A 27814-nucleotide genomic window follows, 5' to 3' on the forward strand; every position below is an offset into this window, starting at 1 on the left:
TATAATATTGTAAATCAATATGTTCTGACTGTGCAGAAATTTCTTTATTCCATATGCTCGCTGCATTAGGAAGTTACAAGCTGGTTTCGCTCAAGATCGTTGTTTCGATCGATCGTTACTTTTGATTCGAACAAAAAAAATAAGCGACAGAGTATTAAAAACGATACGTTAATCAAGAATGAAGAACGAAAGGAACCGCACTTTGCATTTCTCTAAGCTATTAACAAATTATATTTATATGAATATGAATCAGAATATACGAGTGTCGATGGCATCGAATTGGTACCTGTTGACGTATTGTCATCGTTGAAATTAATAGCGCATTTATATTACATAGATGAAACATGTAAACAACGGTCCTCCATATTTAAAATATAATCATTACGATAATAAACTTACCTACGCCAATATAATATATTAATCATTTTTGTAATTCGACTGTCCAGCTTGAAATAAATATATTGTGATAAATTAATTATAATTATATATATATATATATATATTATATATTGTAATAAATATATTTTGTGTAATTGAAGTTTAGAATTGCCCAACCGGCTGTTACAAGTTCGTGAAACAATAGTTTCGTGTCACAAGAGAATGTCACCCCATAAAATCTCACATCTATTTAAGTTCTTCGTTGATCGTCATAGTAATTGAAGCAAATACTCGTTAAAAATATCTAGTGCTGAATTTCAAAATTTCGCGAGTCCAATTTTACGTACATAGGAATCTCGATATCGTTACTCTGCACAGAGAGCATGCAGCGTCGTGTCAAACGAGCCAACTTCCGAAACGAGACTCAATGACAAACACTGACGTGGGTATGCGCGTTCAAATTTGACAACAACTTTTTCTTTAGTAAACACACGTACAAGTGTTTTTAGTTCGTCGGTAGTTTCTGTTTAGAACTTGCTAGTTTCTGTTATTATACATATTTGTACCGGCGATTACGAAAGTAGTCGTAGAATCAGTCAAGAATAAAAAAAAAAAAAAGAAAAAAGAAAATTATCGCTTATTTTACGTTGCGTACATTTACTTCGGAATAATATGGATTTATGTTTGCAAAATAGTAGAAATTGAACCGTTGGATTGAGTCGACTGTTACGCCGTTAAACAGGATTCAATTCGTGCGTCACCCGCAAAACTGTAAATGCCGATTATCAGCGAAACATTTATATTCGTTGACACATTTCGGATTCTCTTAATAAAACTGTATATTTTGCATAATGTAAAGCAGCGAGATGGTTATTTATCGAGACAGTCCTGTTATCGTATAAAATGTTCAAAATTGAAGAAGGTCGGCTTAGTATACGAGTTCTTTCGCGAGTTTAGTTTTAGTCTTGGTCGTTTACATTTAATTGATTGAATTTTATCGTGACTTATCTGTATAACTAAAGAAATACTTTCCATGTAAATAATTTGACGACAAATGCTTGGCATAGAATTTTTAGCCGAATTGTATCTTATTTAAAATTGCACGTTAAAAGATTTGCAAAAGATTCGATAGCTTTGTATCCTATAAGCCACGATATAGACTACGTAATATGCAACAGGTTTCTATCTTTCAAGTTCTTTGTTATCTTGCGATATGGTAATAGTATATCGTGAATGGAAATCTCTGTGAACCATTTGAGTGTTTTTACATCTTAACAAATCTAAATCTATTCTATTCATTTTTACGCGTTTCGTTCAATAAATGTATAAGCTCAAAGGGAACAATTGAATTCATTTGCAGAAATTTAAGATACTTATGTTTCCGAAGGATAAGCTTAAAAGATATTTTAATTTCGATTTTACGAAGGAAAGACAGGAAGAGATGCAAACTGCTACTTGCGTTTATGCTTATCTAAGGGATTTCATTAATTTGACGACTCGAGTTGTAAGCCAGGACGTTTAAACGCGTTTGAGAATTGCATTCTTAGACGATGCTTGTTGCTTCGAAACTAGGAAGCCTTTTGCGGAATCATTGTCCACGATGAAGTTCGTTTGATGTGAAGCCGTAGGGAACGAGTAATCATGTGCCTCTTTTCGCTGGCTCAATTCACGAGACGAGCAGACGGCAATCAGTGTGATGAGTGATAACAATAACAATTACTACGTGTAGTCTGTGGTAAAAAGAGAGAAAGTGGGCCATTGACGGTGCACGTGGGTGGAATGGCATTTTATAACGTAGAAACGAAAGTGCAGCTTATTTGCTGTTATTTAAGCTATGAATTTTATAGTATGTATTGGATTATAAGAAATAGTAAAGAGAGAGAGAGAGAAAGAGAGAAAGGGAAAGAATTTCCTGATCATTATATTGTGGAGAAACTGTTATCAAGTAGTGTAGTTGAAACAAAATTTATTTAGCACTAATTATCGAGAGTTACAAAAGTTTGCAAAGATATAATAATATGGCAGATTAAGAAAATGAGTGGTGGTTGTTTATTATAGTTATTTACATGATACATTATATTTTATTATACACAAAAAGATGGTGATAATGATTTTAAATCTATCTATTAAATACGTAAGATTTGGTATCGAACAGTCTTTAATTGAAAGATAAATACACTGCTTAAGAGTGGGTAAATATTCATTTACGATAGAGTACTAGATTTAAATTAATACTTAAGAAACTTGATAAATGTTATCTGTCAGAACTAGTAAATTTTCATTATTTATGATACAAAATCAGATAACAAAATGATAAACCACACGAATAGAAAAACTTAATAAGATATGTAAAGACTAAACGGAAGTAGAGATTCTGAGTTATAAATATGTTTCAATGGCAAATAATTATCACAATGGCATTGTATTAACGAAATGGAACTAGAATTTCAAAAAACGTTGTAACTTCAATGGCACTTGATATTCTTGAATGGTTCGTATCTGTATTCGCTTCTAGATTCATTTTCTCTGCTTAACGTCACTTAACGGGATTTCATTTCTTGCTTTACGCATGAAGTAAATGCTTGCAAATGCTTATGTCGTTGTTGAGACTGCAAAATAAAACCAAACATAGATAAACAACTTAATTGCTACAAGCACAATTACTGTTGCAGAAATTAACAACCAAAGGACTTGTAACAAGAAGGACACTCCTATGTCTTTTCACTTATTCTCTTTCAGAAAAGTAAAAGAATATTTCTTCGATACATGTTAATTTCTTTAAACAAAATGTTCACCGTGTTACACAATTGTCGTGAGTGAATCTACATATGTATATTCATATTGCGGTACAGTTGCATCTAATTATATTATGAAGTTGTGAATCTCATAACAGTAATTGCTTTTATAAGAGCAGCTAATTCTCATTCGACGAGTTGAATATGATTTGATTTTCAGAGAATGTGTTACTTTCTAAAAAATAGAAAAATTTGACGTCGCTTTTTGTCATAAGTCCCTCGATTATTATAAACATGCAAATTATGTTCCTACTATTTCGCAGCCTTTAAAATCGTCTTTTACGTTGCCAACAAAGTTTGCATTTAATCTTACTTAGAGCAACGTTAACAGTAATGTACGTGAGGCATTTATTGCCAAGTACAATATGTTTAAAAACGAAGGTAACTAGTTTTTTCAATCGATACCTTGAAACCCCTGTGTAGCCGATCTTTCATTATCGCTATAAATTCCTTGTAGGATAACTGGCCATCCCCATCCTCGTCAAAAAGTGCAAAGACAGTATCGATAATATGATCGCTAAGTACACTGCCTGTACAAATTTTCACAGCACGTTGGAATTCATCTGAGAAGAGAAACGCATTAATATACGTTTAACGATAATATATATCTAAATTTCTTTCACAATGAATATATCTTGAAACCTTTTGATATCGGGTGATCCGCCAGAGTGTACATTCGCATAGCAATTGAAAAGTCGTCGAGATTGTTCAAAAATTGATAAAAACGACGAAATTCCTCGAATGTAATACCAATTTGAAGATGCGAGTTCACTAATATTCTATCCAAATATTTATCGTATCTGTAACAATAGAATATATGCATAAATCCAGCCATTTGAAATGTAACAAAATCAAAGAAGTAATTTAAGAAAATGAATCAACCACCGGTACAAATAGAAGAAACCCATACTAGGCATTTAATGCTATATTTTATCGGTTCTACCGAATGAAATTTGTACGAATTTCCAAAATTCACAGTTACTTTTAACTTCTCTTTTGCACGTGTAACGAGATCAAATTTTGGAAACAACACTTTTACGAACGACCTTCTATCGATTTGAAGCAACACGCGTGAGAACAAAATCGGTAAAAGGAAAATGTACTCGTCGGTATCGAGATGTGTATATCGTAGCAAAATTTTCGCAAAGTCTATCTCGGAGATGGTATCACGGCCTTTACTGAATTCGTGAAATTCGAGCTCTAGAACTTCCTGCTGCAGATTTTCCATGAAACATTTGAAATCTTCGTATTTCAGCTCGTTGGTTCCGTCTTTCCCAAAGAAGTGTACCATCAGAGTGGTATCGACCGCATGTCGTCGTTGCAAGCCCTGAAAATAATATTATCATAGTCAGTAGCGTCTAATTACTAATAGTAACTTATACAACGAACTGTTTTTATAATTTTGTTTATCTCCACGTTTTTTTTCGTTTCAAGATTCGACAAATCCTTTTTAATCATCTCTTATTCGTAAGTAGTATTCCTTTATAAAAATCTTTTAAGAGTACGATGATTTGCAATCGTCGCTCCCAAAAAGCCTTTATGTTTTTAAAACAAAATATATACATATATAAAAAAGAGAAAGATATCAAATATCATATTTAGTTTGAGTGTTTATCGTTAGTTATTTCGAATATTATATCGTATATTACTTACTTGATCATCGTCGATATATTGAACTTGAATTGCTTCAGGAGTTGTTTGCCTCTCTTTCAGAGCATCTAATTTTTCTTTGGTCTCGATACCGTGACGTCCTCTCCAAGCGTGGCTGAAAACTTTTTCCATCTGCAGGAATGAAAGAAAAAGATATTTAAATTTCTGTTTTTAAGATTTGTTTTGCAATTCATCGTAAAGCCTTGGGAGAAGAGTGTTATATATATGTATATATGTAGGTATGTAATTTCGTTATATCGTTTTAGCTGAAATCAATGTTTACTTACCAAAAATTTACATTGGTTTAACAATTAGGATAACATATATTTTAGCAAACATAAATGAAAGTATTCTACGAGACATTCTATCTTATCTGCCTTTTTAACTTATTATTTTCTAGTTATTAAATTTAGCCCCAATGTAGCAATGAATTTTTAGATTTAGGTATCCAAGAAATGACGAACTATTGTAACTTTTTCAATGCTGCAGATAAAGCCGTTAAATTCTTTATTTTGTTTGTAAATCGCATCAACGTTTCGACCATACAAGTAACTCGTTGTATTAATAGAAACTGCGTGATTTTATCATAACTTTAACGAAGAATGTTATTAACAAAGTATCCCGATTTGCATTTAGAAGTTCTCTCTTGGTAAATTTTAGTAGGCATATTCATAAACGGAACCTAAATTTTAAACAGAGATTAAATTATGTAATTTTTGTGTTACGAACTCAACATTTCACAATCGTCACATAATTCAGTTTGTTGTTAAATTGTCAAATATGTATTAAGAAGGATTTTATGTATTAAAATTATAATACAAATCCAGTAGGAAAATTCAAATTCACTCTGACAATAGTTAAACAGATAATCACGTGCATCTGCGTAACTTAATAACTTACGTAGGAATTCGAGACAATCTGATTTTTGTCATTGCGCTCTCGGGTGTTACGAAGTTTTGGTTCGTAAACGAAATCTTCGCTCGGTGGCATTATACGTTTCAACTGACAAATACATCAAAATGAGATATTGAAATATATCTGTAATAGGCGCTTGTTTTTGTTGAATAAAAAATAAAAAAGATGAATTAAGAAGCAAACGTAAAAAACGCATACTTAAGCTTTTCGTGAACTGAGATAACGAAGCAGAATCACGAATAAAAGTGTAAATAAAAATAGCACGATAAAAAGAGATTAGGAACAAACGACAAATGCAAATACATGAAACGTCTAAACGTAAAACAAACGAACGGAGCGGAGTTAGTCGACGATTTACTTAACTACGTAATTATGGAAATAATTAGTAATTAATTCAATATATACATTCAAAATTAACCGATAAGAAACCACACACAGTGCAAAATTTTTTTTAGTTCGTTGATAACAAAATATGAAATTATTTCGATTAGTTTTGTCCTGTGAATTATATTATCGTTTAGGTTATTTAGAAAAGAATGTTAGATATCCGTAGGGGAGCGAATTAATAATATTATCAAGCAGATGTTTGTTAGATGTCAAAGATGCAGGACGCTATTCGAGTTACGATTACAAGCGCGCATAATGAGTGGCGCGATGATAATCAAGATTACGAATGCCGGCTCGATTTGCTCTTTCACGAACATGTTAAAACTCACTGCACATTTTGTTTCAACGTCGAGATGCCGATGCTTCAGGTTACCGCCAAGCAATCGTCGAATCTGTGAAAATTACAAACGCATCCGTGCAAATTGGCAAATTCTACTCTCGGTCGCATGCTACGACCTTCCTTGTCTTCTAGATCGTGTGATTTTTCTTCGTTTCTGAGAACTCGCAATTTATTTTCGTAACGAGATCATTGATCGGATTGCTGCGAGTTTCTCCTCGTTGTATACTTAAATCGAACATGTTAAATCTACATACAGCATTCGATATATTTGTCTTGCTTTCTTATTTTCTGTTTCGTACGTTTATTCGATTTAGCGAAAAATATGAAATCGTAATCTCGGGAATTAGAAATTAAGAAATTACAATTGAATTAGAAATTTAGAATAAATCTTTCGTTCTATAAAATTATCGTATTTGTTGCTGCCTGTGTACTTGCAATAGAAAGTTAAAACGTTTCTCATCTCTATCTGTATCGATGATTTACAATTTTCAAAAATTCCGTCTACGGAATTTTCTCGTTGCTTTCAACTTAAATTCGAACGAATAATTCAATTTAAGGTAATACGAGTACGTTTTAATGTTGTAAAAGTAAAAGGAGTAAACGCCGATCGTACATCGTGTCACGTTGATTTAATTTATGCGCAACTTATTGTGCGAATATTTCGTGTCTGTCTGTGAATCCTGAATCACGTGTTTATCGGAAAATCGCACTGGAAATATCGCAGAGACATACTGAAAGAAACATGTAACTTAAGAAGCTTACTTTGAACGTGCACTATTTAACTGGCTTTAAATTTAGCTTGTTTTATTAAAAACTGAAATTCTATCTCTAGCGAAAAATATTTAATCAAATCAAATTTGAAACATTTTTATAGAACAAGTACAAAAGCGATAAGAAATCGTGATAATTTATATAGCAAGAAATGTGCAACTTAGCAAAGAATTATCTTACCACGAGGAATTCGGTTTTATCCACACGTTCGTTTCCATCCGTATCGAACATATTGAACGCGATTCGGAAACCCGACGTAGGTTCTGCAATTAAGAATCTTCGTTACGTCTTGTTGAAAATACAGAATAACGAAAATTCATGAAAAATGCGTATGTCATTAAAAATTGTACGACGATACTTACTGATTAGAATAGATAAGAGGAAGAGATACTCCGTGTAAGATATAATTCCTACGAGAACAAAGGAAAGAATTATTATTACGTGTACATACGTATCGTAAATTATTATTATAACACGATACTAGGCGTAACAGTAAACTTCAAACGTAATATTTCAATAAAGGAAAGTTCCAATAGTTTACATATCGCGTTATCGCTTTGAAAATGTTATCAAACATCTACAGCTTTCATTTATGACTCCTATAGCCGATATTTATACGATTTATTTAATTTTAACGATAACATTTCCATAAAATGATATCAATAAAGGAAAGTTCCAATAGTTTACATATCGCGTTATCGCTTTGAAAACTTTATCAAACATCTACAGCTTTCATTTATGATTCCTATAGCCGATATTTATACGATTTATTTAATTTTAACGATAACATTTCCATAAAATGATTTCAATAAAGGAAAGTTCCAATAGTTTACATACCGCGTTATCGCTTTGAAAACTTTATCAAACATCTACAGCTTTCATTTATGATTCCTATAGCCGATATTTATACGATTTATTTAATTTTAACGATAACATTTCCATAGAATGATCGATCATAAAAAATCTACTCGAAAACACACCATACACAACTAGCATCCACTAACAATCAGTCATTAATCATTCCACAAAAATCCTAATCGCCGGTCTAATTGATTTTCAGTCATTAGCTAATCTCCGCGTTCGAATCTCATTCGGTTAAAATGATTTTTCGATCGTTAAATCGTTCGAACGTATACGAGGCGAAACAAGTCGGTCGGTCTGGTCTATCGGAAAGAAGCCGGGCCCCCAAGCGGGATTCATACCCATTTAAGAATAAATCCATTTATGGGAAAATGATGTATCGCGCGCGGACGGCCGGGTCTCTTCGTTTTGTTTACGGCGACACGACACAACGATAAAGTGCCGTACTAATTTCCACGATAATCGCGTTAACTCGTAATCTAAGCGTAACAGGTTGCCCTAAACCATGGGGTGGAGAAGAGGTAGCTGTGAACGGCATTAGATACGCCCCATAACGTTCTACGCATTCCTCGGAACATCCCTTTTCTTGGTTTAAAAAAACGCCAAATAACTCAGGCTTTTAACGTCTCGCGGCGAGAAATACTACTTCGAAAGTTAAATTTTGATCTTCCAGTCAGACAGAACACATCATGTGTGCTTTCGTGTTTTCAGCTTTGTGCCGAACGATCGTCGAATCGATTTTATGTGCCATAAGCACTCCATAAAACGTTTTCACGACTACGAAAGCCGGAGGAAAGTTTACGAAGCGGAAAATGAAGAAAGTGAGTGGAAGGAAACGGTCGACGCCAAAGCTCCTCACACTCGACGTTCACGATCCATTTCTCTTTTTATCGTCGTTGAATTGGAAATTTCCGATTAAAAGTCCTCCACGAATGAAGCTATTCGGCGAGCAAAGTCGGCGAACATCAGAAAAACTCTAAATAAAAGCTGACGCTTACAGCGCCATGTCTTTCTCGTTGCATTGTTCTAGAAAGAGAAATTCCGTTTGGTGAAATTGATCTTTTCCTGGAAATGATTCCTGAGAGTCGATTCTCGAAAGAAGAATTTTTCGAAGGCTATCCATGTTTTTTGAAGAAACTTTTCGAACCGTTTATTCGATAAAATTGCTCCGTCGATGCGTATCTTCTTTTCCCAGAATTTATGCTTTCCTTTCCATGCGATTCGATAACGGTGAATTATGTAAATTTCTTATGCAGGCAAACGAAAAAAATAAACGCTCGATAAACCGTTCGCCTTTGCAATGTAACCTCCATTTAGATCAATAGATCTCTGCCAAATTTCTATTCTCCACTTTCGTTTGGATAGACAGCGAAAAATATTACTTTGCCGTTTTTCACGTGATTTCAAACTCGTTTACGTACACTCGATAACGTTTCTTACATATTTATTATCGGCATTTATTATCTCTCCTAGTTACTATCTACTTAGTTAGTATCGTACAGTTAAACTTCGCCACTCGTTTCTTCGAAACAACGTTTCTACGAAGTAAATAAAGTGCCTTAAAAGTCAGACTCGTAGTTGCGTAAGCAACTTTCGCATTGTATCTTCATTCATACGGTTTCACGACTCGTTGTCTATGAGCAGAAAAAGAGTATACGTTTCTTCGCTGCTTAGCGCTACACACGCTTCGTGTATACTACTTTTGCGCCACTTCATTCAGGAAATTCCACGATTCATTCCGATACGATGTAATACATACTTGGTGCGCGTTCGCGCAATAAGAAAGTATTCCGTTTAGTCACGCGTCGAAATGATTTCGAACAGCGAACGAACCGATATTGGTAACGCGATGTGGACGAGCGAGTTTTGTCGCGCGAGTGGTTCACAAGCGTTTTAGCATGAAATTATATGGGAAATACACGAGGCGCGAGCGGTTTCGTATAAATTTGTATACATTATATGGCTATCTATATTTGCATGCAGAAGCAGTAGGACATCTGTGTATCTCGTACAAAATGTAGTACATATAAAAGGAGCAGCTCGGAAAAATGATAGAAAAGTAAGGAGTTAACGATTTACGAAGAGTTTGAAGCAAAACTGAAAATTATTATTTATTAGTTATTGCCAGTTATTTGTTATATCGGTAAGCCTCGATACTCAATGCGATCACTTTTAGCATTAACGTTGCTTTAGCGTGTATTTAGCATAATTGTAGCATGTTTCAGACAGTTATTCGTGCTGTATGTTTTATATCTTATTTATTTATATTATATTTTAATAAATGCACGTCGGCGATAAACGTCTCGTAATTTCTGTATACACTTTTTTTTATATTGCTTTCATATTTCAAATTTTTTATTAATTCAAAGTTTTACGTTAACTTTTCGAATAACGACGACGCTATAGTACCGACAAAATTCCGAAAAATGTCGTATAGCACACGTGATATGTTAATAAACGTTTTCTATAATAAGTCGACGAAACAGATTAGGTCAGGGGCCTCGTATATTAGCCTATAAAATTTCTGGGCTTACTAACACCGTGTTGGTAACACGTGAGCAACCATCGCATCGCGATGGTATGGAAGAAAAAAGAGAAAGTGGGATACACAGAGAGCGAGGGAACTCGTTTATTAGAGAGAAGTGTGAAACTGGCTCCATACGTGATTATTTGCATTTCCATTAGCGCGACAAACGTGCGGTGAACGCACAAAAAGGCAGGAAGAGGCTCGAACCAGCTGCACCAGGGACTCGTTAACGACGCGACGCAGCCCTGTTATTTCGATCGTCGCAAGTCGCAAGGGTGGCGGGATTAATTGCTGTACCGATCTCCGAGCCACGAAACCCGAGAACCTTGCAAGAGAGCAACTTCAAAATTTTTCACACGGGACGCGTCCAATCTAAATCGTTCGTGTCAAATTTTCAATTTCTTCCCGATTTTTCCACGTAAGCTGCAACTAATAACTAACCGAGTCGATTAAATGTAAAATCGCGCGATTGCTCTTTCCTCTCTGGCGCGATATTATCGACAATAATATCGTATTTTCCCGTCTATCGCATAGTAAGTCAGTACCATTCGGAAAAATACGATATCTCGATGTTTTTGCTGGTTTTATATAACTTGCAGACTGACAATGAGAAGAAGCATCTTAACATGGAATAGTTGAAGAATGGGTACCTACGATCTGGATAGGTTTAAAGATATAAAAACCTTTTGAAAATAAACGATAGATCGGTAATGTCTTTTAAGAAACAAAAAGAGCATATCAATCTGAATGAATTTAATATTTACTGCAAGGTAAAATACGTTCGGTCGCGCATATACGAATGTTTCTATTCTCTAGAAATATTTCCATGCTTGAGAAACAGTCTGAAGGTTCGAAAGACACGTTCGTCGCCCGGTTCTGTACACAAACTAACGCCGTTAAAAATTTCTTTCCCTCTAAGCAAGTGTAAAAATCAGAAGCGGTATTTTTTGACTGCTCACCTTTGTCCCGGAGGTTTCTGAACATATGTGGATTTCCATGACGTAGCGAGGGGATGCTGTTTCTCATCACATCCAGCTCCTTGTCAGCTAACACGCGTCTCTTCAGCCTTGCTGAAATATCACCGAAATTTATTTATTTATATTATTGATCAAGGCGCCGCGATTTCACCGCACTGTCGTTGCCAGTTTGCGTAAGGCTAAAGTGCATTAAAGAACCGTGACAGAAACGTACGAACGACGTACAAATTCGGATGCTTAGAATGTTTGTTCTATTCGTAGACCGTAGAGCGACATACGTAGCGAAGTAAAAGTATCGAGATGGAAGGTCGATGAATTTTTTATTTTTGGAGTTTTGCAATTTTTATTTTTACGTTCGATTCTCTCCGCGAATCTAAGTTTATCGAAATCAAAGAGAAATAATTAGCTTTTATACATTTTATACCTGCTAGCAAGTATAGTAAAGTAGTATTTTGATTATTTAAAAATTTAATTTCAAACAAATGTCAGATTATCACGATAGGATCGCGATTGTTAATGGTATTGATCGATAACGAGTTATTTTTCAGCGGTTCGTTTCCGATCTCGCAACTTATCGCTCATGGACTTTGGCGAATTTATTTAATACTCACGTCTGGGTTCAGGTTCAACGACACTGTCGAGGAAATCTTGAGGCGTCATATACAGTTGGCCGTCATATTCCACCGATGCAAATTTTATAAATCTTTGTTCCCTCATCGTCAACTTTACTACCTTCTCGTCCTCCTTCTGCGTGACAGAATAAAAAAGAAAAATAAACATCGGTTTACGATCTTTCGCCTCTTTGCCTCACTTGCGACTACAAAATGTATTGTCGAATATGACACAATTTCCATTCGTGCTACCGCGACTACTTACTTGGCGAGTTGCGCGACTAGTCGCAAGTGGAAAAAAGGCCTTCGAGTTATGTGCGTCGAATTTTTGCTTTTATCATTCCATTTCTATAATTTAATGCCATCTGGCGCTGTTTATAGATCTTCTATACGAGTATAAAATTTTATATTTATTGCAATTTTTCATACGGACACACATATATTTTCGTGTCAAATTTTTGCGCCATATGGGTGACCTTGTTCGAAAGAACCTATTCGTAGGTTCTAGCTCGAAAGTGTCATTAAACTCTCTTCTTTAGCATTTAGCGTAATGCCCTTTTTTTAACGATATCTCTCTATTTATGCATACACACGCGTATATAATATTTAACAGTTCGTTGATTTCATAAAATTTCAATCGATTTATTTCAAGGTGTTAAATCATAAAATCGTTTATAAAATCACACAATTCGATTGAACTTTGCTCATACAGTACGATAGGTACTTGAACGTTAAATATACAAATATCCACTCGAGTTCTTACTTCGCTGCACCGCAGTAATGCGACACACAATAGCTAAAATTGCATATTTCTGTAGCTGGTACGATCAAATATTATCAGTGAGCTATTGAGCAATAAGAATAATTTCAGTTTGTTCCTGTCATATTTACCTGCGAAAGAAACAACGTTTTTGGCAACTATTTATTTAAAAGGAATTACTATCGAATTCAGGAGCTCGCTCACTGAATCTGTCCCAAAAATCTATCGTCGTTCCTGTTACTTTGCAACTGTAATTGTAAAAATACTCGGGAAAAATCGTTGATTCTAAAAATCTGGTTTTGCCTTCGAAATAACTGTACGATTAGAAGATCGATCGGTATGCAATCGGAATAAAAGAATTTCTTTCTACCGCATTTCTCGCGTCACAGGGGTCTCGGAATACAGCGCTAGGATAATCACATTTTGCATACCATAGCCATCAAAATAGTAACTAGGCAGTAGCGGCATACCTATGCGAGTATAGCCCCTCCACAGGAACTAAACACCTGATATAAAAAACCCTCCCAAGTCAGCACTTGACGTTCTGTTCTGTTCCGTTCTGTTACGACATTCTGTATCTTTACTCCGTCAGTTTATATAATAAATTTTGCAATAAGTATGATAATTGAAGTACCAATCTCTCACCTTACGCGCGCAACGTGAAATAATCTCGAACCGACGTGACACTTGAAACGTTTAATATCGCTTAGGATGAATGCGCAAGTAAATGCGTGAAATTCATACGTATTCCGTATCCCTACAATTTGTAATCTCGCGATTAAACCGATCGTGCAATATATATAAAACATGGATAGAATTCAACACTCGGGCTGTATAAATATTTTTCATTTCAGCCCGCTATCTTTGAAGCGATAGTTTACCACTTACACAGACAGGTAATTGTGTAATTTAGAATATCCTTAAATCGTGTGTCGTTTAGTAAAAAAACTGAAATTCGCAAGTTTATTGCATCACCTATTGCACATAAATCAATTGTCTACAGTATACCTACATGTAATCTATGCAATACTTCTTTGTTCAGATTAATAGCTTTGATATTGCAAACGTTACTTGGACAGCTTAAAGATTATAGACTTAACTCTATGGATACAAGAAGGCAGTTCTAATCTTAAAATATGTATGAAATACGTTGCGATCCTCGTGTCATACGACAATATTGCTTCAGAGAAAAGATCATCTACCGCCCACACCGATTCTGAATTTATTTGCATAATACACTATTATTCGATAGCCTTGCAAATCGTCAAATTACATACAAAATAAAAGTATCTACGTCTAATTCCAAATTAGAATCGAACGTTTGTACGCATACCGTGTGCAACAGAAAATGCGATAATTGTCTATCCGATGTTCCTTTACAAATAAAATGAATAAATTTCAACTGTAAAATATCAGAGTTATTTTGATATTCGTACAAATATATTATCAGGGACGAGATATTTACAAATAAAATAAATCAACTTCCATCCTGCCAAGTATATCACCGTGCCGAAATCCATACTCTTAAATATCCTTCTTCGAGAAAAAGAAACTCCACGCTGTACAATACCATATTGAAACAGAGTGCGATTTTACCCATAAATATGGTGCTTCGTTTTCTAGCTACACGTAGCAAATTTCAATATGCCGGGGACCACAAATGGGTCTCCGCTTCAGCACGATTCCATTGTTGCTCGCCAGAGCCACCAGAGGTTAACAAACTATCGATACGCGGTTGGAACACGACTATGAAAGATTGTCGAATTTCTAAAAGGGCGAGGCCCTTTTGTTGGCTCGCTTCGTGGGAGCCTGTACGCCCACTTAGTGGCCGGTTACTCTCCTCCCAGCTATCTGCTTACCTATGTTCAGGCAATATGCGTATTTCGCGACGTAAGCTGCAGTTAAGCCTTAAAGGTTATGCACACAATTCTCGTGTAACGACGTGAATTTGCGATCTCACCGGTGCAGATTGAATCGTTCATTCTGTAGACGCGAAATTGCTGGAACGCGGCGACCCGGCGACGCGGCGCCCCGTTCCAAGAGTCAAGTTTCAGGACAACTGATTATGAGTTATTGTCAGCATCCATTCAGTCTCTACAACCTTTTCTTTATTTTCCTCTCGATTGCACCGGTCGTACAAGAGTTAAACAGCGTCTTTTGGACGTATAAGTTATTCGTTGCTTAGAAATTATGAGCGTAATAGTAAGAAATTGGGCGTATTATTCTTTGTAATTTACGTTGTTACGTGTTCACCGTGCACGTTTCCACTCAAAGAACGTTCGCTTCGTCGTCGCATCTCAAACTATACCGCGCACGATATAGTTTACCGTACGTACCGTTCTGCGAACACGTTCCTCTGCGATTTAAAAGCGGAATATCAACACGGCACCTTGGTTCGTATCGATATCGTTACATCACACGTTTGTCATTATCCGCATGAAACGGATCCTTGGCTTATTTATAGGCGAGCTGTTTGAAGGATGTTTGGCCGACGCTCTCGTTTTTCGTTGCATTTCCATAAGCCTGAATCTCGGTCTGACCGTAAATCAGCCTCTTTTTCTGCGACAAATCGTTTTTACAATGGTTCGTACTCGTGATAGTAGCTTCCCGTTACCGATCGAGATTATCTGGCGAAGTAACTCGAAGATTCATGCGTACACGCAAGCGAGTTTATTCTTCTATTTTTCTTTCTTTTCTTTTTCTTTTTTTCGCTAAAAGGCACACCCATTAAGTGTGAATTTATAGAAATAAAAATGGCATCGTTAATTCAGCCGTCTGTTATGTCTGGTTCGTGAGTAGCGCTCGTTTTCCTACATGTATGTAAATCTGATAATCGTATTTTCAATAAAATCATTTTATTGCAATGTGCCCGGTCTCCCGCTTATAATTATTCGTATAATTACGCGACCCAGGGAAAGTAACGATTATACGTTCCGTACGAAATGCGTGTATTAATTTTTACTGTTTCGCCCAACGAGATTTATAGTTATAGCCAGCGTACGCGTATAATAGTGCGGTTATCGATGGCAATTTCAGCAAATAAACAATAAAAGAAAATGCATATCTCTGTGCCCATTTAGTCGTTCCTTTTACAGTTTGTATGCAAGTGTCTGAAAGATATGCGGTTTCTATTTCTTTTTTTTTTCTTCTTAATAACAACCTTCGATTTCGATGGCTTTGAAATACGTTGGCTCACGGAAGTATTTGAACGTTCCTAGACACCTTTCGCGAATATATTACGTCAGCTGTACGAAACATCGTCGATTCTGTGACGAGAACCGACTGTCGCGATTACGACGATCAAATTTGAAACGAAGTCAAAAATGGTACAGTGATTGCAAAAAGTATTTGCACACCGTTCAGTATCACATCGTAACTTTTTTATGCTATTTGTTTACACGATCGAAATATTCTAGCCAAATCCGAATCATCGTTACGCACAGGGGATGACTCGATTAAACGCCGAAGATAGATACACACGTGCGATCTCGTTCGTTAATTCCGATTGTAAGCATGGAAAAATATTGACATATTCAACTATATAGTGATGTAAGTTTTCCACTAAAACTGCAAATATTAGTTTGGCTTGCTCTCAGCGAATCGTAAGGCGCTGTTGAGAATGCTAATATTTTCTGACGTTTAACATGTTTCCATAAACCTCTTACTGCTTCAAGAACCATCGCGCTGTCTGTAAACCGTTAAACTTCAAAAACCATTACGCAACTGAAGTTTACTTCCTCGAGGCAGCTGGTATCTACCGCTACGATAACTTTTCAGGGAAATCCAACCAACAGCACGGTATCCTTTGCGATTGTTCTATAAATGGCACTAATTGATCTTTGAAATTCCTAATTAGCAACGCCGCTTTGAAAAGACCAAAGTTATACAAGGAAGAATGGCAGAAAATGGTTGAAATTTTTCGCGCGTCTCCGAAGCGTTAGCAAGGCGTCGCACTATCGTCTCCAGAGATTCAAGAGTTTTTCGATTACGTTGTAGCAAAATACTATAACAAGCCCGGCATCATATACATGTCTGTACGCGTATTTTTGCAATTGGAAATTTAGCTAAAAACACATAGATATTTGATTCTAAAAACAAATAACGAGACACTTTTTTCAGATCGGTTGGAGAAGTATTCGGAGCGTAAAAGAATCTGAAAATAGCTTTCAGGTAGAAAAGTAGAATGGTACGACTTAAATACGATTGTATCTCCATTTTATTTTATCTTCGATATTCGCGTTTTCCATCGACCATCGGCCGAAAGGCGAAAAGTCAGTGTCTTCGCGGGCAGGAGTGTTTCTAAATTTGTATCTTTGAAGCGCGTTAATCCCTGGTCAAGGTCAATGATGGGACGAAGTCGTCGGTAGAGCTCGAAAATTCTTACGAAATAACCTTTGCTCCAGCGTATCCAGGGACACGATCTCACAATTCCTCGTTCAGGAATACAAGAGCGACAGAGGAAGCTGAAATCACAGGGGAAAGATATTTCCGCGAGAATGAATTTACGCTACAACACACCCATAAATCGCCTCCTTTTCTTTTCCGTGGTTAATGCGCGCGGCACCGCCGATTTATGGGATACCAAACGCCGTTAGGTCTAATCTTCTCGTTAGAGAAGAGGCCGAAAAGCATGGAAGGTGCCGGTGCCCCTTTGTACAAATTGCTACCGAATGAACCAGAGACCAGGGACCACCGTAGTACCACGTCGTTTTGGAAATTGGGTCTGTTGTAACGTGGCCAGGTAAATGAAATTCTTCGTCTGTTTTTATTCGGCCCCACCAACAACCGTTTGAAAATCCAAACATCTATCTTCTTGTCGTGTCTCGTTCCAGTCGATTCTTCGACTCGCGTTTGAATTTCACTAGATTTTATTCCGTGGGTCACCATGTGAAAGTGAGTCTGCCGATCGTGATCTTATCTGCCAGCGATTTATCGGAATCTATGGAATCGCGGTATTGTTCGGTTGTAATAATAAATTTGTACACGCGTATTCGTTAGTTACAACTATCTTAAAGGTTAAATTCGCGGGCCAGTGCGTAGGATAAATAGGAGATCTTGCGCTATACGGCGGAGTGAAAAGCGAATTGCGCTCGTGGTGATAGTAAATCAAAATTTCGAGAATTTGAATGCAGTCGCGTATTTTATTTCTCAGAAGAGTCGTTCCTTTAGATTCTTAATTAATCAAGTTGTAACTTGATTTCCTTAAAATTAATGATTATAATTATAAACGCATAACGCTATCCTACAGGAAATAGCAGCGGCTTAAGTAAAAAATAATAAGATATTAATGGATAATTGGATAATTGATAATTCAAATTTATGACCTTCTCAATAGACAATCTTACCACTTCCATGTACTTGGATTCTTAGATTTGTTTCAAAGTGTACTAACGATGATCGTAATAACGCGATCGTGATAATCGTATTACGTGTACAATCTTTCGTATAACGTACGAAATCTTAATATTGTCAAATGTAAGTAACGAATTCTTTGCGAATCTTTGCTCGCAGCAGGTAATCGAAACGATGGGCCACTTTGTATTTGTCCATCGTATGATAGATAGACGTGGATGATTACGTGTCACGTAAAAATGTTGTACGAGAAGTGTATTACGCTATAACGGTTAAATATCTAGAACTTCCGTAAAAGGAGCAATTGATGTTAATCGTAGTTGGAATAGAAACGCATTTATCGAGTATTTTGATCGACAAGGAAAAGAAATAGCTTCTACTTAAACGCACGTTTAATACATCGGTCGAAAACCACGTGATTCCAGTATTCGAGCGTAATAAATCTAAGGCGTGATTTCAATTTAATAAAAGCGCGCAAAGAATCGAATTTCTATCTTACACCGATGTACTATAGACAAGTTCGTTGGGTCATCTTGGAATCATCTCTGGTTTTTATCACAAAAATACCGGCACGTGTAAAAAACTAATCGAAGTCAGCGGAAAGAGAAAAATAACATCTCGTAAATCATCGATTACCGATCCCATTTACTCTAAACCCTGCCGCTTATCCCAGAGATGAAAGTTACGAGATTAGATCCGCCAGCGCAAAGAGAGGCAGCAAGAAACCAAACGATACCCAGTAACGAGGTACACATCGATATTTACAGGCTTTCGCGCGCACTAATTTTCCTAGATCGTTTGGCGTAAACGTGCATGAAAGAACATTCTGACTTATAAACGTGTTTATTCGAGCTTATAATTGTCCACCTTGTCCACCGACCTAACGAGCAACGGCGACGGCTGCCAGGAAACGAAGAAGCAAGCACAACAAGAAGAACATGGATCGCTCGAATCTTAAAGCAATGGATCCGCGACCACGGGGGAGCTTCAAATTAGCTATGTACACAGTGGTATCACCTATCACCGTTATTAACCCAATTTTTCATCGAGGCAACCGGTTCTTCGCGTTTTCCTGGAATCAAATATAACGTCCGTCTTGTTCGGGCGTTGAACGATGATTACGCCGACGCCGCTACCAGAACGAGACGCGGTGTTAATTTAACCCGAGATCACGCTCAGCCCGATCAATATTCCGGCCAAGTTGGTTCGTATCTTCGTAGATGCGTGATGCCGCGTTAACTAACGTCTGTTGGCACGTCCTTGCGTGTCTACCGGATTCAAGGGGTGTTAGGCTGGCATGTTAGCGGCCCAGGGTAATGACAGGCGCGGTGAACATTATGCTAAGTGCGAGGCATCCGACTGTCCTTTTTTTTTTACTCTTCCGTGGACCCTGAACGTCCTCTTTTTTCGACATGTTGCTGCCAGTGTGGTGTGATTAAGGCCCGTTTCATCTGCACCCGTAAACGATCCCCTCTTTATCCTCACCCTTTTGCCCCTTCTTCATCGGTTGACCTCATCTCCGCCGCTTCACCGTTCGCCTTCCTCGGTTGTTATAGTTTTCAATAAAGGAGGAACACGCGACCAGAATCGCTATTTTGCAGCAACAATTTTGTGCGAATCGCCTAAGGCAGCGTTTCCTGTAAGAGCTTCTAGAACGTAGATTACGCGTTCGGTTCTCTCGGTTAGACGCAACGCGCGTTCCACAAGCTTGAAACGCGTCTTCGCTATTGGCCGAAAGTTTGGACACGCGTAAAAAGCATTCTCAAATTTTCACGCAATTTTATTCCTTAATTTTGATATTTACGCGTAATTTCGTATAACGCGTCCTCTTTCTTTTTCGCATTACGCTTTTCTCTTCGTTCACCTTATTCGTACTATTTCAATTTACGTTATTTCAGTAATGGTGTTTCTCGTGACACCTTATATTCAGAGTTATTACGCCTGTGCTCTTAATTGCTATTTACAAGGCATTCGAGGTTCGATGTAGTTCGTATAGATCGTAATGGCGAATTAAGATACCTTTCGAAACTAGGTTAACTCTTCCTTAACTCTAGTTAACTCTTCTAGTTTCTTTTCAGACGAAGAGACAAAGACGATAACCACCGCTCTTGGCTAAAGTCTCGACCAACTCGTTCGAACGCGGATACGTCGCTCGCACCGACAAAAACCGATTGACAGGTCGACGAGTGTTTGCATCGAAAAGCCTGTCGATAAAGTTCCGGCAACTAAAGTGGACAGCGGAATACTCGACGCCTCTCCAGTCTCGTATCGTTCTCTTCGCCTCGAGAATGTCACGCAACAACTAGGGTGGCCGGCAGCATCTACGGTCAAACGTTGGCGCGGACGTTGAAAAGGAAAGTATACGCGACCGATCGCAAACCACGTGGATGGCAAACACCTGCCTACCATCGATGCAGCAACGTGCGCCGCTCGTCTCGGTGCATAATGCAACGGTGATTACGGATCTTACGGCGAGGCACGGTGGCATGGCGCCGAGATTGCAGCAGGAAATTGAAATCAGATAACAGACCAGCGTCCAACCAGTATCTTCTTCTCGCTGCGTATTTGCATACGCATGTTTAGATATGAAAATTTCATTGTCGAATCCTACGCCTTTACCCCGGCGATTTTACTATCTACTTTTTGCTACGAGTATCGAGTACATAGTAGTTAATGACGATAACGATTGCATATCTTTATACCTATCAATTTGATATGGTTAAACTGATTTGCTTCTCGGCGGTGACGGTGTTTTCATTTTCCAACGAATGTGATACGGATATTTACGACGCGAGGCGAGGATTTGCGCTATCGATGATTTGCTCGAACAGCCGAAGAATCCAGAAGGATCGGATCACGATCATCGTTATCGTCAGACGTATACTTTGAGAAACATATTCGGAGAAATAAAACCCGAATGGTGATTTATATCGCGCGTTAAGCGTCGTAACGAGTATCTTACCTTGCACATTAATATATAACATATATTCTTACGTGTTATAATATATTTCTAGGTTTTTCTTCGCATTCGAGTTTCTAATAATCGCTAGATTTTTATACGTAAATTTTATTTTTATATGTAAACTCCCTAGAGAGTTCAAGGGTGATAGGGACTTTCTCCGTTTCACGGACAGACTGACTTTCTTTGTTTTACGGACAGCCATTTTGAGAGACGCTCATTTCCTAAACGGATAGACAGCCATTTTCAGAGATGCTCGTTTCCCAAACGGACGGACAGAGAGCAACATCAGAGATAGACAAGACCATAGTAGAAAGAGCAATTGTTTAAAACATCGAAGATTGACGGAGAAAGATCGGTAGGCTCAGGACGTTGAAAATCGGTTCTCGATTTTCAGGTAGACACTGCACAAAACTTGATATTTATTTAACTATTATCGTTATTAATTATTGTTAATTATTAATTGTTATTTACTCCTGTGTTTCATATACAAGTATTTTCACAATAAACTCGATTTTCAGACTTCAGAATCGATCCTCCGAATTACCACGTGACAAACGATCTTACGTGTATATGGAAAATTGATATGTATAGAATGTTGGAAAGCGTGTTAATAAGCATAGCTTATTATGGAAGTATGAATTACAATTAAATAATGTTTGGCGGTAGCCTGAGTTATTTGTTTGCTTACCACTTGTGCCAAGTCAACTTTCTTTCTCGAAATAATTTAAAGCTATTTATTTCACTACAGTTATTTATATAACAAACCGAGCTATTTATGTTATTACAGCTATTTATATAACGATCTAAACTACGCACGATCGAAACTACATTTCATCGGATCATTTAAAGATACTTGGGTGAAAAAGGGCCCAAGAGAAATCTTTGATCAGCATCGATGTCTCGTAAAACGGTTCGCGGTTCACTGAATCACGCCTAGTAAACTAATGAACTTAGATTTATAGGCGCGTAAAGTCGACCGGTGGTCCAAACGATTCTAATCCTAGCAAGGTTTAAGTTAGTTTAATCGATCGCAAAGACACAGTTCCAAGAGTACGCGCAGTTTCGGTTCATGTTTAAACTCTATAAATCTAACGTTTATAAAATTACACGTCTCCTTACGAAATATTAATGGCTAACTACCGCTATTAATCAACATTTCTTATCCGAGAAAATTATATTTTTTATCCGATACACAGGATAGAAAGTGGAACGTGAAATATCTTGAGATTCTTAAACGGTCTGCGATGAGATTGCCTTTATTACAGCCTCGCCCGTGAGAAACCAATGCGTTTATATCTTTACGATCATAATTTTATGGTTTCACGCTGAAAAGCCAATATCAACATTCACCTTTTAACGAATGTGTCTTTAATGCACTCTAAAATCCGCGTTAGAAAATTACGTTCCAACAAAATTTTTACGTACCTGTTTAAATCATTTCTATCCAGTTTATTCATCCATTTTCTACCACGGTTATTTTAATCGTTGCACCAGTTTCTCCAATTTTTTCATTTCTATCCAATTTATCCCGTTACGTTCATGTCGTAAATTTTTCCAGGTTTAAACCTAAAATATCCTTTATACGTCGTTTGATCTAAACGGGACGCTTGTTCGGACAATTTTATCATTCGGTAACACATCGAATCTGAGGAGCTTCGACACGCCAGATGAGTTAAACGTGTTCGCGAAAGAAATTTATATTCAGGGACGAATTGATTCAGTGGTCGTTGGGGATGTTTCGTATCAACGTGATGTGCCATAAGAGCAAAATTATCGCGCGGAACGTGTCCACGTCGTTGTTACGATTTATACGCGATATTTGAAAATGCTTCTTTTATACCTATCGTTAGTTTCATAGCACATTTATAAGATTACAATAATCATGCGTATAAAACTCGAGGAAATTAGTTCTTAGCAATTGCCAATTGGAAAAATATACGCGTCTCGCTCTTCGAAGAATTCCTGCAGGTGTATAATTCCTATATCAACGCATTTCCTTTATCCTTTTTATATCGAATTCTTGGCGTATCAAATTTCGTTCTCTTCTACATTATTATTTACGTGCATATTTATACGAGTGTCATCGGATCTGAATAGTTCGATATTCCGTTCAACTCACTTACAAATCCTTTAAGGAACGTAGCTCGCTTATCAATATCTCTTGGCACCTCGAGAATTAGTACCGTGCTTCTATGTGAATCTTATTTTTAATTAACAGCACTTGAGATAATTTTACGGAATGGGACTGGTAATAATCAATGCAGATATACGATCGGCAAAATACGGTATGATATCAAAATTAAGAGATTACGTCACGCGAGCTCGCGAGAAAATCAGGTTCACCTTCGCGAGCAAATACTCGGGTATCCATTACAACGCGAAGGCTCATAATGGTCCATCTGATAAACGAATTCCAATTATATGACCATATCAGCACAGATCTCGCGGAATTTCTCTTTATGGGGTTTAACCTTCTATTTATGACTATTCTTCGATGTCGCTCGTTCGACCAAGAGTAAGAAGATAACGCGTCTATAGGAGTTCAGTTCGATCTGATGCGGTTTCCAGCGAAAATACGCCATAAGTACTTGTTCTTACGCGGACTTGCTATGCGGACTTGTTTCTACGTTTACGTAGAAGTTTGCGTTATTGTAACCTTCTAGTGCTCGTTTACACATTTACTGTAACTTGACGCGGCAATCTCACTGACAAATCTTTTCAATATCTTCAACATCGAGCAACTGTTAACAGGTTCAAGGAGATATCAGCTTTGCTATTATTAGTTCTACCGATTCGTAGTGCGTTAAGTTACGTATTAAAACTATTTATGTTTGTTTTGGAAAGTAATGGAATTAGTGATTAGTTGTATTAGGTGTATAGAAAAATATTAATCGTTGATCGTCGATGATCGATTGTCAGGTATTGATTGAAATTTAATTTAATTAACCATTAACAATCAAAGCTAATTGATACCAAGTGTGATACGACGCATAAGTATTAGTTTCACTGAAGAATTTTAATAGTTAATCGGTAATCATTAATTCCAATTCGCGATTAAGTAGGTTCCTTCTTTTTTAACATTAACGATAAGAGACAATTGATAAATTCAAATATCAAAGAAACGATATTTCATATTCACCGATCTATTATTTATATAATTTCCGATATTATTGACGTTATCATTATTGATAACTAATAGTGTTCCAATAATCTTCCCTTTCTCGACAAGGACTAACATTAAACTTTCCAAAGAATATTGCACGCACCTATAAATCAATTTGATCGTATGCATATCTCTCAACCCTACGCTTCGTCATCTACCCCACACTTGTCTCAAACAAATAGATAACAAAAGGAAGTGGATGAAAGAAAAAAAGAAAAACACTAGAAACGAAGCAACCATCGTTACCTCTTTTTAATCGCGTTGTATTGGCAAGAAACACCAGGCCGCATTAAAATCTTCCTTTTCGTGTTTCAAAAACTTGGTAATTGGTTTTGACTCGGTAATCGACCTCTTAACAAATTGTACCTCATCCGACCGACTCTATCTTGCTTCTCATTATTCATCCTATCTTTTAATAATCAATTCCCTGCCAGCAGCAAGAAGCATAATCGTATCGAGATAGCTGGAGGGTAGAGAGATGGGAGGGGAGACGTACGTAGCATAGCAAGGTTCGCGAATAATCGCGAGTTCCAGGTGTGTTTCGCGATACACGTTCGACAGCTTGCGAAGCTTTATCGTTCGAAAATCATAATTTACGCCCGTATTGACTCTTAATTCCGGACGAGTTCCTCGAAACCGTATAAATCCTATGTGGTAGCCGCGTATTATCGTCGAATCACCGTTGGCTAATCGAACCAGATGGAAAACGAGCATCAAATAGATCGCTAGCGGTATACGTAGCTACGTAGATCGTTATTTAAGCCACAAATTGAGTTCTTAGATTCGATGTAGACGAACGATGCAACGTTGTTGCGATTGGATACTGGCGGGCAACTAGATAGCTCATAAATCTATCTAGTCGTTGGTCATAAACACACATAACGTTTTTGATGATGGGATGCGAATATTTATGCTTCTATGGGAAATTTAAACGGGGACAAATGTAACGTGCAGAAATGTACGAAATATTCAAAGTATCTTTCATACTGTTAGGTTGTTTGGAAAGTTGCAAAATTGTAAAAATAACTCGCGTAACACGCGATATATAGAGAGAGGAGGCAGTAAGAGAAAGAGAGAGAGCTGTTAACGGTTTCATGACGAGCTGTCCAAGTATTATCATCATTCGGTTCGATGATACCGTTCGCGCGTTGGTTTCTCGCGTCTGTCGGAGCCATGTTCTGGATTATCACCAGATAGCGTATCTATCGATCGTTGTATCGCGATGCTGGAAACAGTCACAACCAGGATCGAGGATAAACGATGCGGTGGAATCTTGGACGATTGGAGCGATAACGGCTGCCAGTCTGTGGCGTTCGCAGGACGCTTGTTCGGGTCCGTGATTTGTGAGTGTGCAACCACGGATCGAGCACAGATCTTCCCAAGATTCGCACTTGTTCTGCTAGACCGAAGGACGATCCATGTCCACGAGGGAACATGTGGCGGGAAATGTGTTACATCGACGCGCAAACGGGTTGTCTTCTACATCGCGAGATCTTGATCGTTGTTCTGCCCAGGCTTTGAACTTTGGATCTATACTGGGTTACCTAGGGTTTCCAATAGCTTTAAATTAATTCGAGACTCGTATGATCGCTAGATTTGCATTTATAATCGCAGACGGTATTTGTCTCATTAAGCGGTATATTTATATGTTTTCGGCAAAAGTAAAGCTCTACTACAATGAATTTCAGAGAAAGAAAAAATGCGTTGCTGTGTACATGTCGGATAAAGATCTTGCATACATCTATGCAATTAAACATAATAATAATAATAATAATAATAATATTAAATTAATAATAAAAAATTAAATTGAAAATAGAAGATTATAAAATGTAGGCCGTTACCACTAGACTTCTATAGACTTCTAAAAACGTGTTTGACTACTTAGTGCTATCAAGTTGTGTCGATCGCGTTTTTGCTTTTACGCGCGGAAAAGTATCGACTAGAAGTTTCTTGTAAACGCTGAGATTATATACTAATTGAACAGTAAATATGATAAAACATTGAATAGCGATATGAAAAAGTAATATTAGTGGCAATTCGGATGTCAATGTCATGTCAAGTGCTAATTCTGGCATTTTTTGACATTAAACATGCCTCTTCTTGTAGTTACAGCTGTATTTAATATGTACTCAACTTTTTTGAAATAACACTATCTGCATATACGAACCTATTTAATATTTTCCAAACTATCTAGTATTTATGTAAATCGTCGATATAACTTGTATAATCTCTTCAATTATAGTCGAAATATAAGAAATGTTATACGTATGTTAACGAAATTATATATGAATCTCTAACTACCGCGATTTTTCTTTACTAGAGATACAGAAACTTCTATTTCCGATCTATAAAGATCTTTACTCAAATTTATTTATTCGTAAATAACATCTCCTCTATTCCTTTCATTAGATACGAAACATGTTAAAAACAACTTTATTAAAATTCTATCTATCAAAATACGGTAGATATACATTTCTGTAAATATTTCCAAAATCATATAAAATATTCGTACAAAAAAAATTTATTGAAACAGAATTTTCTTCCTTAACCTATTTTTTTTTTTTTTTTGCTTAATACGTATCTACATACGAACATATATTGCTATTCTAGATTTTTCAGATTTTTATATCACCGTTTCCAGTAATTTATACTCATTATTTACAAAAGTATGTGTATTAAATTACAATATCGTTAAGATACTGTAAAAAGCAACATGTTAAGTAAATAGATCGAACATCGCATCGTGCAAAGGATATTTGTGAAGTTTGCTCCATTCTAAACAGAATCGAATTCTAACCTATAACTTGTAACGGTTATAACCTCAAATGTCAGTAACGCCTTGCGTAATATTTCTTTCGGTCAAGGATCTTATCAATCGCGCAATAAAATTCAATCAAAGTGAATCTATTTTATTTGATGTCAGTGTCAAAACAATCATCGAGGAGATCTATCTAGAAGTAATATATCGAAGTCAAGTACAAAAACGTCATCTATTCCTATAAACAAATTTCTTTCCACACTACTATTTCGCTATTTAAATCGACAACTCTTGTATTTCGAACAACGCGTGCATCGTTTAAAAAACGTATATTAATTGTACAAAATAATAAAACGAAAATGTGTATTTACAAACCTTTCGAACCTTGGCGTGTACCGCGTCAGGGCGGAAATATTTGTAACCGCAATAAAGCGTAATAGAAGCTGTTGCAAACAATCCGGTCCTGAGACCCCATCTTTTCACTTCACTGGTACTATGCCACGAATTGTAAGAACGTGTGACACCACAAGAATGCCGTACGAACGATGATACTCGTCGTGACAACCTCACTAAGCTCGCCATGTTCTATGTAGAAGTCAAGAACGCG

General features: G+C 36.9%; 1 protein-coding gene across 3 annotated transcripts; it reads right to left on the reverse strand.

Annotated features, from left to right (window-relative positions):
- Positions 1-2327: 2327 nt before the first annotated feature.
- On the reverse strand, positions 2328-27814 carry LOC122573360 (calcium uptake protein 3, mitochondrial). 3 transcript variants are annotated; one of them, XM_043739601.1, is made up of 12 exons: positions 27583-27814; positions 12213-12348; positions 11584-11694; positions 7599-7646; positions 7417-7499; positions 6455-6517; positions 5724-5825; positions 4827-4955; positions 4277-4500; positions 3816-3973; positions 3579-3736; positions 2328-2987 (listed from the first exon to the last, which is right to left on the reverse strand). In XM_043739601.1, the coding sequence occupies exons 1-12, from the start codon at positions 27787-27789 to the stop codon at positions 2919-2921; spliced, it is 1488 nt and encodes a 495-aa protein (XP_043595536.1). In that variant the 5' UTR covers positions 27790-27814; the 3' UTR covers positions 2328-2918. The 3 variants fall into 3 exon arrangements, with proteins under 3 accessions (XP_043595536.1, XP_043595537.1, XP_043595538.1); XM_043739602.1 differs by lacking the exon at positions 5724-5825; XM_043739603.1 differs by lacking the exons at positions 5724-5825; positions 6455-6517.

The sequence above is a fragment of the Bombus pyrosoma genome, linkage group LG12, assembly GCF_014825855.1.
Source record: "Bombus pyrosoma isolate SC7728 linkage group LG12, ASM1482585v1, whole genome shotgun sequence".
Classification (NCBI taxonomy): Eukaryota; Metazoa; Arthropoda; class Insecta; order Hymenoptera; family Apidae; genus Bombus; species Bombus pyrosoma.

Coding starts and splice junctions, on each gene's coding strand:
- LOC122573360 (XM_043739601.1), bottom strand. CDS start 27,789: ATGGCGAGCTTAGTGAGGTTGTCACGACGAGTATCATCGTTCGTACGG. Junction 11,695..12,212: donor CGTTGAACCTGAACCCAGAC/GTGAGTATTAAA, acceptor GTGATATTTCAG/CAAGGCTGAAGAGACGCGTG. Junction 3,737..3,815: donor GGATCACCCGATATCAAAAG/GTTTCAAGATAT, acceptor TTCTCTTCTCAG/ATGAATTCCAACGTGCTGTG.